This window comes from Numenius arquata, chromosome 9, assembly GCF_964106895.1.
Source record: "Numenius arquata chromosome 9, bNumArq3.hap1.1, whole genome shotgun sequence".
NCBI classification, from domain to species: Eukaryota; Metazoa; Chordata; class Aves; order Charadriiformes; family Scolopacidae; genus Numenius; species Numenius arquata.
The window spans coordinates 49,369,195-49,385,775 of NC_133584.1; the positions used below are offsets into that span (position 1 = coordinate 49,369,195).

The 16,581-nt window shown below is 36.1% G+C and overlaps 1 protein-coding gene across 2 annotated transcripts in view; it reads right to left on the bottom strand.

The window, feature by feature from the left end:
• Nucleotides 1-441: 441 nt before the first annotated feature.
• Nucleotides 442-16,581, bottom strand: part of CYRIA (CYFIP related Rac1 interactor A) — a 60,322-nt gene continuing 44,182 nt past the window's right edge. For both annotated transcript variants that reach the window (XM_074153147.1, XM_074153146.1), the window contains 9 exons: nucleotides 11,624-11,745; nucleotides 10,573-10,678; nucleotides 9,351-9,487; nucleotides 9,189-9,266; nucleotides 8,799-8,915; nucleotides 8,624-8,703; nucleotides 6,663-6,789; nucleotides 3,981-4,051; nucleotides 442-2,623 (listed from right to left, as the gene is read on the bottom strand). In XM_074153147.1, the coding sequence (XP_074009248.1) occupies nucleotides 2,560-2,623; nucleotides 3,981-4,051; nucleotides 6,663-6,789; nucleotides 8,624-8,703; nucleotides 8,799-8,915; nucleotides 9,189-9,266; nucleotides 9,351-9,487; nucleotides 10,573-10,678; nucleotides 11,624-11,745 (902 nt within the window). In that variant the 3' untranslated portion in view covers nucleotides 442-2,559. The remainder of the gene's footprint in view (nucleotides 2,624-3,980; nucleotides 4,052-6,662; nucleotides 6,790-8,623; nucleotides 8,704-8,798; nucleotides 8,916-9,188; nucleotides 9,267-9,350; nucleotides 9,488-10,572; nucleotides 10,679-11,623; nucleotides 11,746-16,581) is intronic.

Genomic DNA, 16,581 nt, shown 5'->3' on the forward strand with positions numbered 1-16,581 from the left:
AAATGGAGATCAATAACCTTGACCATTAGTCTATATAGCTCTTCTTCAGAGAGCAATTCATTTGCACTTAAGATTAGATGAATCATCTTCTAGTGACCTTATTGATTATAAATACAACCTGAGATGGCCACCATAGCCTAGGATGACTAATGTGAAGATATAAAAATCAGAGTCGCTCTGTCAAAAGTCACTCTGTAAAGTAGCATCAACTGCTCAGGATGACAGACAAGTGCCAAGAATCAACAGAAAAACCCAGGAATTGTTTAAGTGACGTGAGGTTAGATTGTTGTGGCATACAAGGGAAATATTTTAAATGCTTTTAAACTAAACTATAAACTGGATGCATAAAGGTGAGCCTACTATACCTCAGATCCAAAACTTTAAATGAGATACTTCTCAATCCTTTTATGTTGTCTCTAAATACAGACAGCCCCAATGCTTACTGTACCAAACTTTTTATTATTTCAAACAAATTTCTGTACAAAAACATCATAGCAAGCAAAGAAATTCAGTGACTTCGGCAAACAGCACGTGACAACTCACAGAATGCTTTAAGGTTTACATTTTTATTATACAAGTGACAAATAGCTTTTGTCTGGGCTATTTAAAGATAAGACTTAATTGTTTGACAAATAATCGCAGGTAAGCATGTATTAACTTCAGTTACCAAAGCTCAACAGAGTGACGTGTCATCCACCTAGATTTACCTAACTGGAAGTGAATACAAACGAAGCAGGATTTCCCCTAATATACATTTGTAAATGTCCCCCCATCAAAAATGGAGTTTGTAAACAGTGGATTTACTACTGCCGAAAAACAGTGCGATCACTGCTTTCAGAAAAAGAAAGAAACGAGTGTGATTTCTAATTCTGCTCCTGACAACAACATAGTGATCTGCTGCTACAACTGCAGATGTGTGACACGAAGGCTGGAGTTGCGGTGCTGTCCAGTATCACGACATGGGTAACGTTGGCACCTTTGGGTTCTCACCAGGCTTGAGAAACCTCATAGTGGTTAAGTTCTGCTCAGAAATAAACTCTAAGGTAATTCCTACTCCCCAGAATTTGTGATATTAATACTGTTTAAGGACTGAGTTCAATGACTGAATTTGTCACAGCACAGCCGAGTTTCAGCAGACCAAATGCATCTTCAAAGTCTTATGGTAATGTTTTTAGAAGTGATATGCATGAAAATTCCAGTGAGAGCACACAAACCCTGATTTACGTACACAGGAATAAGCAAATACAAATCTGAATCTGTGCACAAGCACTGGCGTTTTCACACATACATGCAAGCAAAGTACACAAAATCGAACACATTTTCAGAACGTGACCTCTGCAAGAATATGTACAGCGACTGCAGACCACCCAGAAGACACACTTAACAGAGTACAAGCTTTGCTTCTTTTGGCAAAGTATTTCTATTCTGTTTACTGGAAAAATGACTAGAAAATAAGAACAAAGAACTCACCAAGGAACTGAACTCCTTGAAGCATCAATCACATCTCAAAAACCAATGAAGAGCAGTCAGCTCACATACATTTCTGTGTTGACTCTGGTTCATCTAATGCATAATACTATCAAGGAACTTGATGGACTACCTAAGAACAGCTCAGCTCTTAAAACTTATTTATATTATTCCTAGTCTGATGAGGCCAATTTGACACAAGGGAAGTTTGCTCCTACAGAAGAGTGCTCTGCTTTATACCAGTTTATATCAGCAAAAAAATTACTTACCAGGTAGAGCTGTCTGAGTGGTAATGTTCATCATGGTATATTTACACTGACAAACCTCTTCTAGTTAAGTCAAGGCATTATCATTTTCCCTTTCCTTTTCAAATATAACAAAATTATACAGAATTTTCAAAATGTAGCAATGGTCTTAAAACACATTTTCTGTTTACTTATACTGAATCTGAAAAAGGATATTAATTTCCTCAGTGGTTGAAAGGTACAGTTTATACTTAATAAAAGAGGTGAAATAACCTCTTTGCAATATGTTTTTGGATGTCAGCCAGCACATAATACTTAAAATTAGGTGGATCTCCACTTATTACAGGAAAGACAACATATTTTATGAGAGTGATGAACATTCAGGTATTCTCCTATTCATACAAGTTTGAGGAGGTCCTAAAACTAACTAAAAAACGGTGCACATGGTCTTAAAACATATCCAATGAATTATATTAACTTTCTCTGTCTTTAAAGTTCCTTTTCTGGGTTATCTTTGACGTTTCAGTTTTTTTGATTACCATTTTGTCTTCACTACTACTTACTTCTCTGATAGAGAAGGTGTTTAAGGATTAAAATGCACAGATAAACTGTTGTAGCTGAAGTATCTAAGTAGAAAAGTATTTTAGAAGTCAAAAGATAAAGGCTAGAATAAAAACTTAGGCTGCACTATATAAAGTCAGTCAGGTTATGAACTGATTCATATATTTTAGCAATGTGAAGAAAATGGTTATGTAAATACACACAAGTATTAACATCAAACTGTATTAAATTATGTAAACATACACATCTTCTGTGATCAATACAAACATCTAGTTGTCTCAGGATACTACTGCAGCATAGCTCGAATTTGTTTTGAAGTAGATTCATCATTCAGGTGTTTTGTAGTGAACCTGGAAATTACAAGTTAAAACAGTATTTTATAAAATGAACAGGGATTAGAAAAATTCAAAAAGCTCAGTGCCTGTTTTTGAAAACAGTGCAGTTGAATTACACAAAGGAGGTACTTAAATGTTCCTCTAGTCACTGATCACTGGAATTTAACTAATACTCTGGCGCTCTTTATCTTCTAAATACCTCTTGCAATAAAATTATTCCCTGCTAATAGGTGGAGAATTGTGACCAAATCCTGGCTAAATACTGTTTGCCATCTGTCTATGGCATTGTAATAATTTTGGGTCAAAATTATCTCCTTTTTTTTCCAGGTAAAAGCCTGAAGAGAAGTACAAAATATGGAAAGACTTAAGAAATGGGGTAAGCATTAAAAGGACTTCGGAATCTAGATGGAATTTTGGCATAATCTATAAATCTAGTTTTAAGCAGCTTTCTTAAATGTCCTGTACCTTTACATCTTACAAGGTACCATCACACAGAGAGGTTTCTATTCCTTTGGATTTTGTAACCAGCAGTTTGTTTGATGCTGAGTTCCACTTTTGGGCATATCTTGGGAGGACTGAAGAGCTTTAGTGTGTTTTTTTTCATTTAAACCCAAACATTCTCCACTGCTTATGTTCATTGGGAGATCAATCACAAGCCCAAAGCACACCTGGTATCTGTAGGATTTAACTCTATGTCAATTCCAAAGACATGATAAGCATGGTTATGGCTGCAGTTCTCACTCTATCCAGCTACAGAATACAATACAGCTCTGAAAAACTTGGTACTAAGACTCCTTTCTCAGCTTCAGAGAAGTGTCAGACACTTTTGTCTTGCTTTCCCAGACAGCACCTTAAACACTTAGCTACAGGATTGTGATTTAGGTTGCTGTTTTCCTGAAGTGGTATCATTTAGCAAAATAAAATAAAATAAAAAAAAGTCTTATTAAATCACAGGGCAAGAGAGAAAGGAAGCATCAAAGGTTTGAGAAAAAGAAATTCTACTCTTTGCTTCGAAAATGTTCTAGTTGCTGGGGTACTTTATATAACAAATCATAGCCTAGAGATGTTGTCTGTCTTTGATGTATTGTTTACCACTTAGATGGCTAAGTTTTAGGTGATAAAACAAACCTCAAGTATGTCTGAAGAAGGATATCATGAATTCCAATATAAATAGTCATTGCTTATCAACATGAAATGGAATCGCAAGAAACGAGTATTACTTAAGAAAACCCCAGATGATAAAGGCAAACCTGAAAGAACAATTTTCTTAATAGATCAAGCTTCTAAGGTGAAAAGTCTTAAATATAAGGAGATTGGGAGAAATAAAGGAGGAAGTTGTTAAGGCTGAATGAAACAATTATTCCACACATACCTGAGAGCATTCAGAAGTCCTTCCACAGTGTCAGGTGGTTGTTCCTTTAAAACTTTTATGCATCCCTTCATCTGGGAACAGAAGCATGCCACTATTGAACAATAATATATAAATTGCACTAGCTGAAAACAAGGAAAAATTTCACCAAAGACAGGCAGTGGTTTTTTCCTACTGAGTGTTAACGCTGCTTTATATGACACAATAAAAGCGTTATAGCTTATTAAAAATTACCTTGTTATAAACCTAACTTTTGAGAAAACAATATCTACTTCAATAACCATTTGTAGATAGTAAATTATGTATCAAATGTATATATTTCAACTTGCACATGATTTCTCCAATTCCAACAGAAATACCAAGAACAGCTGATAAAAGCTACAAAAAGATTTTGGAAGACAGTTCCACGTCATTGCTGTTAGCAACTATCAGAAGAGATGTTTCAACTTAGACTTTTATTTTTATGTTTGTACACAAGGAAGTAATTTTCAGTATCCAGTTTTTAGTTGTAAACCTAACTGGTGATGACTTATGATTTGTTTCATACCTACTGGATACAAACAATCTGAGATAAGTGGTCCATGCTGATTTTAAACACCACACTGAACAAGTATCTTCATGGAGACTGTAAAAAACAGGCTGAAACTCTGTCCAAATTTACAAAAGAGGAAATGAAGCAGAGAAAGCAAAAACTCATTTGACCCACTATATAAACTCCCTATCTAGTCAACAGAGAGATAAGAAATTCTCTAACCTATTCAGAATATACTTTCAGATGTAGTGAATTGTACTCCACAAGTACCTATTTCTTCCCATTGCTATGAAGACATCTAACAGCTATCCAGAAATTAGTCTAGAGGAATTTAAAATAACAGATAAAGAAATGGCAGAGTCAAAATTTTAACATTCTCAAGTTAAATTACAGTACTAAATCTACATGCCAGTATTTTCTTTGAGCTAAGGAGCAACTCTGCCTTATTATGAAAGTGGATGATTAAATACATAACTGAAGTCAGGGTCCATGTATTTGCCATTAAAAATTATTTGGAAAATAATTTTGCACCCTCCTGCACAATGACCAGCCTAACAATCAGTGATCGCTGCTCAGTTAGCTCACTTTTACCTGGAAGACAAAACTAACTAAAGCAAACAGTTGATCAGATGAAATTCTCAGGGTAGCAGCATGTATTTTTAAGTGACACAGTTACTATTGAAATAGAGAAACTCAAGACTATATTCAAATCACTCAGTGCAGGTTTACATACTTCACCAGATCAAACTCAAAGGAGATAAAAATTCAAATAATTCTTTTCCTTTTTTGTTAGAATCAGAATCCCTGAAATAGTCATAGAGGAGCTGTTAGGATGTCTAAGCTAGGAGACTATAATTAACAGCTTGAAATAAAGTCCCCAGTCTTGAAAGAGTAAGGAAAGTGTAATTTGTTCCACTGTCCCTGGAATTTTTTTGAAACGGCTCCCAAGAAGTGACTAGCTTGGAGAAAATAACTGTTTTTCACAGTAAAACAAACTCATCATCTGAAATATTATAAGATTTTTTCGTTATTAGTGAAGAATCATTAACTAATTAAGCAAATTAAAATTTGGGACCATGTACTCCTTTTTAAAAACTGAGTCATCCATCTCCTGTCTCCCATTTACATCCAGCTAACTACCCTGTAAGATTACAGGGCTTTATGATAAAGGTGAGAAACAAAGTACAAGCACTGCAGAGTTGGTCCTATCAAAACTTTACTTGTGTAGTCCCTGTAGGCAAGAGACTGAATTAGAAGTCAGGAAGTCTGCATTCAATTCCCAGGCTCTATCTGCTGCATGACCTTGAGCAAATCAATTCACCTCTTTGTGACATATCTTTCCCTCTGTAAAACAGAGTCAAAGAGGAGCCGCGGTAAAATACTGATATGTGCAGATGAAAAACGCTAACGAAGACTTAGTGCTATGAGGCACGATAATATATATATATTTTTTTTTTCTCTTTCGAAGTAGGTTCTCTTTGTAAAGGGAAAGATTTAGCATCTTTTTTCCATGAATTACAGTTTACTTCTGCTGAAAGGTGTGGTGCATGAGATTTAGGTTTGTAAAAACACGTAGCCCAAATAATAGTACTTTTTCTGTGTTTGTTTGCAATATCTCAGATGTAAAAATAATGTTGATTTCCCTGTGACTAGTGATGCCAACGCTAAAACTGAAGGTTCAAAGGCTCATTATCAACATTACAACAGTAAGATTTCAGTTCTGCTACTTTAGATCTTAGACAAAGCAGAGACAATGTGGAATATTTGCTTATTTACAGCAGAACTACTACCAAAGATGAGCTTTTCAGCATAAATAAATTACATGATTAATAAAAAATTACGACCACAGAACTTATTCCAGGGTAGGTGTAATACAAAATTATTGTAGTGTAACCATAAAGTTGGCAGGAAAGCAGAGCTAACAAAGACAAATTAGTATCTGTGTCTGGAAGAAAATACAAAGAAAAAAGACTGATCCTTTTTTTAATTTCAAAGAAGCTGATATATTAAAGTACACAAGTGAAGATAAATTCTAAATTTTGCCATTCAAAAGTAATTAAAATTATTTATACAAAGTCATAAGCTTGGGCTGAAAAAAATCTGCAGACTAGTATTCTCAAGCCTTCAAAGTACTAAAGAAAAGTCACTCTTACATCAATCTTTGATGTCTTTGAGAAAGCTCCCACAGGATGAACGTGATCGTACAGAATGATAACTCCCACCATTACTCGCATGCAGAACATAAGGGTCTCTTCACTGGTGAATCGACTCCTGTACTCGCTGGAAAACAGAACAAAAGAAACAAACAGTTTTGACTTTTTACTGGACAATTTTGCAAGCTAGACTATGAGCACATGAAATCTGAGTATTGTATTTTAAGGTTGAAGATGAATCTTAGTCAGATTTTAAGGATCTTTGAATTGCGTAAGTCCTTGTTAATTTAGCAGGAACGTTAGAAAGCAAATAGATACAAAAACCCCTTCTAACAACCCTTCACAGTTCAAATCCTCACTTCAGCAAAATGCCTAAAATAATGGCTTCACAGAAGACTTCCATAGTTCATGAAATATGATGGAGATTTATTGTACTTCTGTCTAATCTTAGGAACCTCAGAATATTGAGACCTCAAAGGAAAGCTACTGTTTTTGCTTAAATTCCTACTTTGAAACACTTAAAATTTAGGTGGGAACTAATTTCAGCAGCTATTAAGTTCAGGGCTTCACCTAGGTGGATCATAGTCACTGGTCTCTCTCTCTCTCCCCCCCAAGTACATACGCAACTTCAACACCCCACGTTTGTGTAAAATGTGGACTGAACTCATTCTAAACAGTTTTTCACTTTTCAATTGCAAAATAATAATATGGATGGCACAGTTAAGACAGTCTCTATCATCTCGAATCTCTGAAGCCATCACCAAGAAATGAAAAATGAACTATCGTAAAGAAAAAAAGAAATCCTGAAAACAGAAATTATCACATTTTTTCTAATAAATATTATGAGTAGATAATACATAGATTTGTCTACTGTCATTCACAGTTTTCAACATAAAACTTGATTTTTTCACTTAAACATATAATTAAAAATACTAAAATCTGTACTATATTACCTCTCCGTTTACAATGACTTCAACTTTTATCCTTCTGTTTAAATAACACAGCATCATAACATGAACAGATGTAAAGGCTACAGTCACTTTGATGTGAAAACGCTTGATTATCCCACAATAGAACTGAGTATCAGACAATCTTCTGGTAGATGACTCACAACTTTCTGTTTCTCTACTTTTGCCAAAAGATGAGCTCACACGTAAGGTTGGTTTTCAGTGACTACTTCCAAGATGTCCCTGCATTGTGAGATGAGTTCTACCACCTACATATAGTTCTCCAGAATTTTCATAAACAAACACAATAACCTCAGGAATTCTACCCTTTCCATGGCACCATGAACAAACAATTCAAAGACAGGAAAACTACCTTGGGTCTATCTTGTGTTTTCCACTCAAAGAGATATCTAACCTAAAAAATACTTGACTAAACGTATAGCTAAACAATAACAACCCCACTGACTGTAACCATGCTAGCAGCTATGAAAACAACTATACAGTTTCCATATATCTGAAGTTTCTTACACCCAGAGTAAGTTCGCTACATCCAAAAAGATCTATTCAAATGATCCTCAAAATAATCCCTGCGTATCATTTGTGAAAACACTGCTTGGGAAAGCCAAAATCTTGCCCCCCAGCGTGCTAATAACAGCAGCACGGGCAATCAAGAGACAGCAGTTGGCCTACGGCCCCGGTTTGACAAGACAGAGACACTGAAGCCTGTAAGAGCGTAAGATTACATTTGTATTTTAACCTTTTGTTGAAATACAGGCTGACCATGTAAGCTCTCCCTAACAAAACTCAATGCTGATTCATGAAGAATATCATAAGGTGTTTAAAACAGGGGGCAAGGTTTTCTAATACCAGCTCATGCTTTGCATACAAATGTGATAACTTAAGGCAAACATACCGGAATTCCTTTGGAAAAAAATGTGTTTATCGCAAGTGGCTACTTAAAATACAATACAAAATCTCTCATACAAGAAAAACAAGATTTAAGGTAAAACTTACGGTGTTTCCAACATGACTTTACATACACTAGCCATAGTACTTAGACAGTCCGTTGTATTTTCAATCGGTAATGTTTTGTTCTAGAAGGGGTAAAAACAGACAATGTTCAGTAAACCACCTTGTAAAATTAAAATCAAGAATGTCTGTGTTAGACCTTTTCTCCCCCATTACTTACTTCTGACACAAAATGTGTAGTTGCGTTACTGAGTGTTTTCAGCATTGGTGTGGCTTCTGCATAAAACAGGGACATCCTATTGGCCATTTCATTGTTTACTTCATTCTCAATGTCTAGCTGATAAAAACATGAGAAAAAATAGTCAATGAAACTCTTTAAAATCTGGCCAGCAGCAAGATAAAAGATACAGTACACGCTCGTGTCAGCAAGCAGATTGTAGCACCAATAGTTCCACTCTAATCACTTCATCCGGACTGCTGATTAACTCTTGGTGTGAAGGAGAGAACATGACAGCGAGCAAACCACAAGAGAAAACATTACCACTAATGGTATAAATGCATAGTGATAAATACCTCAGTGTGAACAGCAGATCAGATTTTATTTACTTACATGCATGTTGTTTATTCTGTTGCGACTTATTGTTCGCCTATAATAACTGAAATCATTCTGAATTGCTGGGTTTCTCATCTGAGAGGAAGACAAATAGGAAATAATCACTTTCGGTTCAAAATACATGGAAAAAATCAGGATGCATTAAAAGATTTTATTAACCTTAAGTTCATCAAAACGAAGAGTAAAATGTAAGATTTCTGCAAACTCTTTCGCTAGAGCCTGTTCCCGTTCCAGGTGCTGAGTTGGAGTATAAGGTGGGCACGTCAAGGACTCCAATAAGCTCTGCAGGGCCTTCTCTGAATAAAAATCAGAAGCACAAATTCTATTCAGTCCACATTATGACCAAGTTTAAAGTAAGTATCTAAATATACTTTGCTTGAAGGGAAGGAACCCTCTGAACATACAGAGCCCTAATAGAAATGCTTTTTTGTACTATTCTAAGCAGAGAAACATTAGTCAGAGACCTGCCTCTTCAGGCTCTCTGCCATTTTCTCTCCATTTTGTATCACTGACCTCTTTTCCCTTTTTATCACCCTTTATCTGGATTCCTTATCAAAAATTCTACAGAAAGCATTTTTCTTGCATTCACATATTCAAGTCTTTCTCTTTCATCTTCCCCAATTAGCCATCAGCTCACTATAGAGACTTTCCGGCATCTCTGTTACTAAAAGTGTACTCTTAGGCACTGATAGCAATGTAATTCAGCTTCCGCGGCTATAATTACTAGCATAACTCAACAAGTGAAAGACTTAGTAAGCAGGATGGGGTAGAAGAATTCCCTTGCATTGGAAGCCCTCCCATTTTATACGTAAATTTTTGCACATTGGTTCTCTTTCGGAGTCCTAATTCAAGGAGCAATTACATAATTGTTTTGGTTTTTAGGGATGACAAAACCAGTGTAAAACATGCCCAATGTTGGATTTTCACCTCATGAGAGAGTTTACTGATACCCTTCTCCCCCCGCTATCCCTGTTTTTAAAAAGTCTCAAAATATTATTGGTTTACATTTCTTTTAAAACTCGGAAGGATCCAAATCACAAAAAATAACTTGCATTTGTACCATAGGGACCAGTGAAGTACAGAAGAGTGGCAAGCACCAGAGAAAAACTTTATACAGTTTTATCACTGTATAAAGTGATAAAGTGATTTGCTTGTACTCTATTTAGATAGTGCTGATTTCTTTTCAGTGATAAACTAACAAACATTGGTAACTTTGAATTTAAAATTAAAAGTAGACCTTGATAAACATAACTGCAGTTAAATATTTGTTGCTATCAAACAGAAAGAATAATAACCTTTAAACAGTCTACAGAAAAATAAACTTCCTATTTCTTTATATATAAAGTAGCCTAATAAGCAGACATACAAAAACAGGGCTCACCTAATCTGAGTGAAAACTCATAAAAGCGCTTCAGCCTTACAACCAGAGGACATACTGAATTCCACGCTTTTTCTTGCAACTGGATATCATTGGGGTTTTGTATTGCCTGAAATGAAAATATTACTGTAAATAACTGTGATCCAGGAACAATAAGCAAAGGATGGTTCTGAAGTTTTCTAGTTCACCATTTTAGAAAGTAAATATTGCAAACCATAGAACAATTAGGAGAAATTACATTGCACAGGAATAGGAAATTAGTGAGTTTGAAAAATACCATTTTTTCCACCTTCCCTTTCCCGCTGTAACACAGTTATTTACAATTATTCATTCAAATGTACTGCTGACATACAGGAATACATTTTAACACATTATTTGGGGAAATAATAATATGGCAGAAATATCAAAGAAGACCTTTTGTATGATTACAGGTTACAGAAATAGCCTTTTTATAAAGATTCTGATGCTTTTGAAATCTTCAACATATTCAGGTTCTTGAGCAACGAATAGCTCACACAAACAGTAACTGCAAAGCTGATGCAGGGCAAGGTTTGGTCTGTAGAGCCAAATTGTAAGTTACAGTTCAGAACTGTACTTCAGGACCAATTTCACAGAGTAAGATGCCTGCAAAGTTGATGTGAAGTTATAATTTACTTTGTTTCATTATTTCACTTACACTGAAGAACATCTATTTTCAACTCTTTTTTATAGTGTATTTCAAACATCTGAGTATTATTTCTTCCATCTCCTCAACTTTGACTTCTACCATAAGATATATGAAATGAGGTGTATGAAATGCTGTTTCTCAAAGTGAAAAATAATTACTAATAGTAAACTTAAAAGAAGTTCCAACAGCCACCATTTAACGATTTGACATTAGGGCTTTATATTCAACATTACACCTAATCTGTAACATATTTTCTAAATACAATTTTAATGAAGATTTTCATATTGTTTCATAGAATGTGCGTGGATACAGAACAGAAGCAAGGAGCACACTGAGTTTTGCTTGATTTTGCTTCCAAAGAACTGTCATTAACTTTAACACACATACATCTCTAATTTCTTGTCCAGCTCCTTTGTAAGCCTGAAGGTCTGCGAGCATGCTTTCCGAGTCCTGTAAAACTGCACTGATCTGATTCCACACCTCCCTCTCTCCATCTGTGGGCTGTGCATCTAAGAAACAGAAAAGCAAAATGCACAAAGTCAAAAGGTAGCTGCAATACAAATGGGAAGATTATTCAGTTCTACTTAACGCATTATATCCAGATCAACTGCATGTAACTCTATTCTGATGGTTTGTCTGTTTTTTTTTTTTTTTAAATACACAATTATACTATACTGCCATTCTGTTAACATCCAAGTTTTTGCTTTCTATAGCAAGGAAAGAAAAGCTGTACTGTTTTTGTACCCTATGGCTCATAATGCCTTTTCTAAAAATGCAGGATTTTCAAGTGAAGCAGTATCATAAAGCAATGTTATTAGAAAATAGGATACTGCATCAATCCTTTAGTAAAAACATCCCTCTCTTTCACGAGCTCCACAGCTCTATTACAAAGAATTGTTCACTTTTCTTGCAGCTTGGGGATAAAATCAGGCCTTTCAGTGGATGGAGCAGTAGGATATTATGCCACTTTGACTTTCCTCCAGGCTTCCCTAACCAGGGTAATTTTTTTCTCCTTTTGTAAAACACAGATACAGTACTGTTCATTTTTCTTCTGTATGTCAGAGACCATTTCTGCTACTAAAATAAATCCAGCTGTCAATAATCAGTTTTCAGGGTGGGAGTGACTTGTAAATCTTTATTGTTCAGAGAAATGCCATTTGGAAGTAGATCAATTTTCCCATTCTAATCCCATCTGATGGGATTTTCAAAGCAGTGCGACACCAGGGAGTGATGTTATCCCTAGAGTATCAACACATTAGACAAGGCAGAGATATTCTGCCTTCTTTTGCTTTAAAACATAAGGATGACTAGCACTGACTGAAGACTGGATGACCTATATATAGAATTGTAGTCAATATTTGTAGAAGCAACCACTTTTGTGCTGATTTTGGCTGGGGCAGGGTTAATTTTTTTTTTTTTAGCTAGATAGGGCTATGTTTTGGATTTCTGCCTAAAACAGTGTTGATAACACAGGGATGTTTTAGTTATTGCTGAGCAGTGCTTACACAGTGCATCACCCCAACAGCAAGTGGGCTGGGGAGCACAAGAAGTTGGAAGGGGACACAGCCGGGACAGCTGACTCCAACTGACCAAAGGGATATTCCATGCTGTGTGACGTCACGCTCAGCTTATAAAGCTAGGGAAGAAGAAGAAAGGGGGAACATTCAGAGTGATGGCATTTGTCTTCCCAAGTAACCGTTACACGTGATGAAGCCCTGCTTTCCTGGAGATGGCTGAACACCTGCCTGCCGAAGGGAAGCAGCAAATGAATTCATTGTTTTGCTTTTCTTGCGTGCCCGGGTTTTGCTCTACCTATTAAACTGCCTTTACGTCAATCCAGAAGTTTTCTCCCTTTTACCTTCCTGATTCTCTCCCCGATCCCGCTGGAGGAGAGAGAGTGAGTGGCTGCGTGGTGCTTAGTTGCTGGCTGGGGTTAAACCACGACACATTGTCCTAACAGATTTCTAGAGACACAATTTTTTTTTTCTTAAATTTGTATGAGCTTGTAAAGATAGAATTTTTTATGGAAGAAAAAAAAAATTCTTTGAAGGTGAATATTAGGACTTAAGGAGTACTTATGGTAATTAAAAGCAATGAGGTATCTTCAGTTCAAAACTCATCAACTAAGAAAAGCTACTGCACAAATGTCTACATTAACAGACAAGAAATATTAAAAATACCTTCTCTATTTAGTCTTCTCACTCTCATTAAGAAATGAGACACAGTTTTCCACCCATACATCAGTACAGGATTCATATACCCATCCCGCATTAGAACAAATGAGGCGGTTTAACTTGGAGAGTATGGAAAGAGCAGGCATTCTCAAAGCTTCCCCATGACATTTCAGGATAGTATAATTTGTTTAAATGTGCCACCTATGGACCTTGCACCAACCAAACACGAATGGCTGAGACTTACGTGTCCATAGCTCTGAAGCAATTAATACTTAAAATCTTTTCTATATTCACAAGTCACCATGAGTCCCACGTGACTGGGCATGTGAAATGATACTGATTTGATATTCCTTTTATTCTGGACGTTTTCCCTAATCTTGTTTAAAAGATGGAATGAGTAAAAGTAAAAATAAGCTGAGCTTACTCAGCTGGGTTTTATATCCACTGTAATAGTTGATGTAACTAAAAAAATTCCACCATCCTCCAAAAAGCAAGGGAAAGTAGCACCAAAGGGAAAAACTACTCCAAACAGGAAAATCCCAGCTGGTACCCAGCTGTTGAACTAAACTATTGGTCACATTAAGTTTACAGTGTCACTGACTGGTTCTTTCCCCAAGCTGCAAGAAACCTCAGGTACAGACTGTAACAGGTCTGTCACCTTGTGATAAAGAGGGCGACAAAACAGTAAATGCTTCTGAGTTTAATAAAGAAAGTGGTAATCTTGCAAAACAGTTACATACCATAGAACAACAGAGTAGGAAGGTAGGAGTCACCTATGAATCAATATCTATACTTTAATAGCTAAACAAAAGTTAATTAAAATAACATTTTCAGTGAATATTAAGACACAAAAGAGAGTAAGCAATTTATTAGTACATTCATGAGTGTAAAATTTGCATGTTCAGGTCACCTGAAGCATGGGTTGGTTAACAAGGTACTTCTATGTTACTTTTTACAATTTACTTGCTTTAAAAAACATTGGCCCCTAACAGAAATGTAAACACTACAGAGCGCTCAGCACTTTAGGACTTAAAAATGGCTGTTAGTAACACCCTTCATTGTTAGTCTTTTTCAAATTTTCCCAATTCATCTTTTGGAAGTTGGGGGAAGGTTGAGTATTTGAAACCAATTGAGCTTTCTGTAGTATCCCAGCACCTGGGGAAGTAGGAGGAAGGCAGATGGGTGGAAAAGGGGAAAAAAAAGGAAGGGAGAGGAAAAGGGCTGCAAAGGCTACAGAGCAACAGGCCTAGCTTGCATTTGCAGAAGCAGTTTACATTTATGCTGAAAGTATTTAGCTTAAAAATAAAGGTAGAGAGGATGATTCAGGCTTTTTTTTTTAAAAAAAAAAAAACATGCATTTTACTTATGAAATATATGTTATGCAAACAGATGTTCTGATAAGACCATGGCCATGTTTCAAAAGGGATTTTACATAAAAAGCTTGCCAAAAATGGTCAGCTAAAATACCTGTAATTGATGACTTAGAAAAAGTTTTCATCTTGCTGTCAACAATTACAGCAACAACAACATTTAAAAGGATTACAGACTTTTTCGTGATGGATTTTAGCTTTTAAAATTGGTTTTCTGTTCCAACAATACCAAAGTTTTTTTTCTCTGTTCCAAGCAAAAAAAATGCCATTCCTGAAGCACAGTGTGGAATCACTGCTTGGCAGTGCTCACCTCTTATCCCTGTTCCGCCAGAGAAACAGCACATGCTTAAGTAATTTGAGCCCATTTATAAATAAAACCGTAGCCACTGACTAATCCATATTGAATGCAAGCCCCTTCAATAATAAGTTACCATAATCACTGGACCTACTGCATTTCAAGTCAGAGTTTTTACCGTACCCATACCTCACAGTACGCTGTCTTTAATAAGACGAAATAGGAAACCCTTTCACCTCCCTCTGCCCAAGAGTTTCCAGTGCGAACCTTAAACCTGACAACTAAATGAATCCTCTATCAAATTAATTCAAGAGTCAGACCAGGCTTGACTCTCGCATATAGAGATTCTATCAGCAAATATTCATTTAGAAAGCAAAAATTTTAGCTCTGGAGAGAAATGCAATTCCATTGGCTCCATCAGAAATAACCAGGATATGATAATTCATCCATTCCATAAACAAATGCTCTCTTTCAATGGTCTATTCCGTGTTTTGGATGGGGCTTCAGATTTCATTAAAAAAGGGGGAAAGCTGGTCCAACTACAATCTATTTGTGGATGCATTAAATATTTCAGATGCATGGTGCAGTTGGAGGGTAGAATAATCTTTTTTTTTTTTTCTTAGAAAAATATCTGTCGTTTGTTCCACAAAAACTGTAATAGCACAACATATCTACCTTATTCTTCGCTAAGTATGCATTAGAAAAAGCATAGAAACTGCTATGTAGGCAAGACATTAGTACTCATAGGACAAGGTTAAATATAAAAAGAATGGATATGAAGCCTTGACCAAAACAAAATCAAGTGTAACAATATCTCAGTAATTAATTTTAATTAAGAGATAACAGGCAGTACTAAAAGAAGTATTTCCAAGCCATATAACCTTTCTGTATCTGAAATGCATACCGAAAGCACAGAACTTTATTCCACCCTCAGTCAAAGGGATTGCAGGTTAACAGGATTCCCACTGAAGCTGGTTAGTGGTTACGTTTCCGTGAACGTGGAGTCATATTTGTAAAAAGACATCATAACTGCCTGGCCTTGACAGCTCAGCAAAAGAATAGCAAGTAAAACGAGATGTCTTACCAGCTCTGCTTTTAGCTTTCCTTGCCCTGTTCACTGCTGAACGTGGCCAATAGTTCCACCAGCCACTGACAGCAAGTTAGAGAGCAGTATCTGTATTTTACTGTATCGTGCTAAAGTCCTATTTCAGGTTTCTCACCACAACAATGGTTTTTCCCATTCCAATCTGGGATAAAATTAGATGAAAAGCTAGTTTATGTCCTTAAAAAGACAAGAGGCATTACAACTACAGTCAATAATGCATTTCAGAGGGTGTCACAATCTGCTATACTCCATACATTAAAAAGAATAGTATTAGGCAGAAACAGCACCCTATCAAGCCTGCACTGGATTTTTGAATTTCATCCTTTTTAAACTAGCTAGAACAAAGTGAAGCTCCCTAAATTGTTAATACTCGCTACGGGCACGGTGCTGTGCCAGGGATA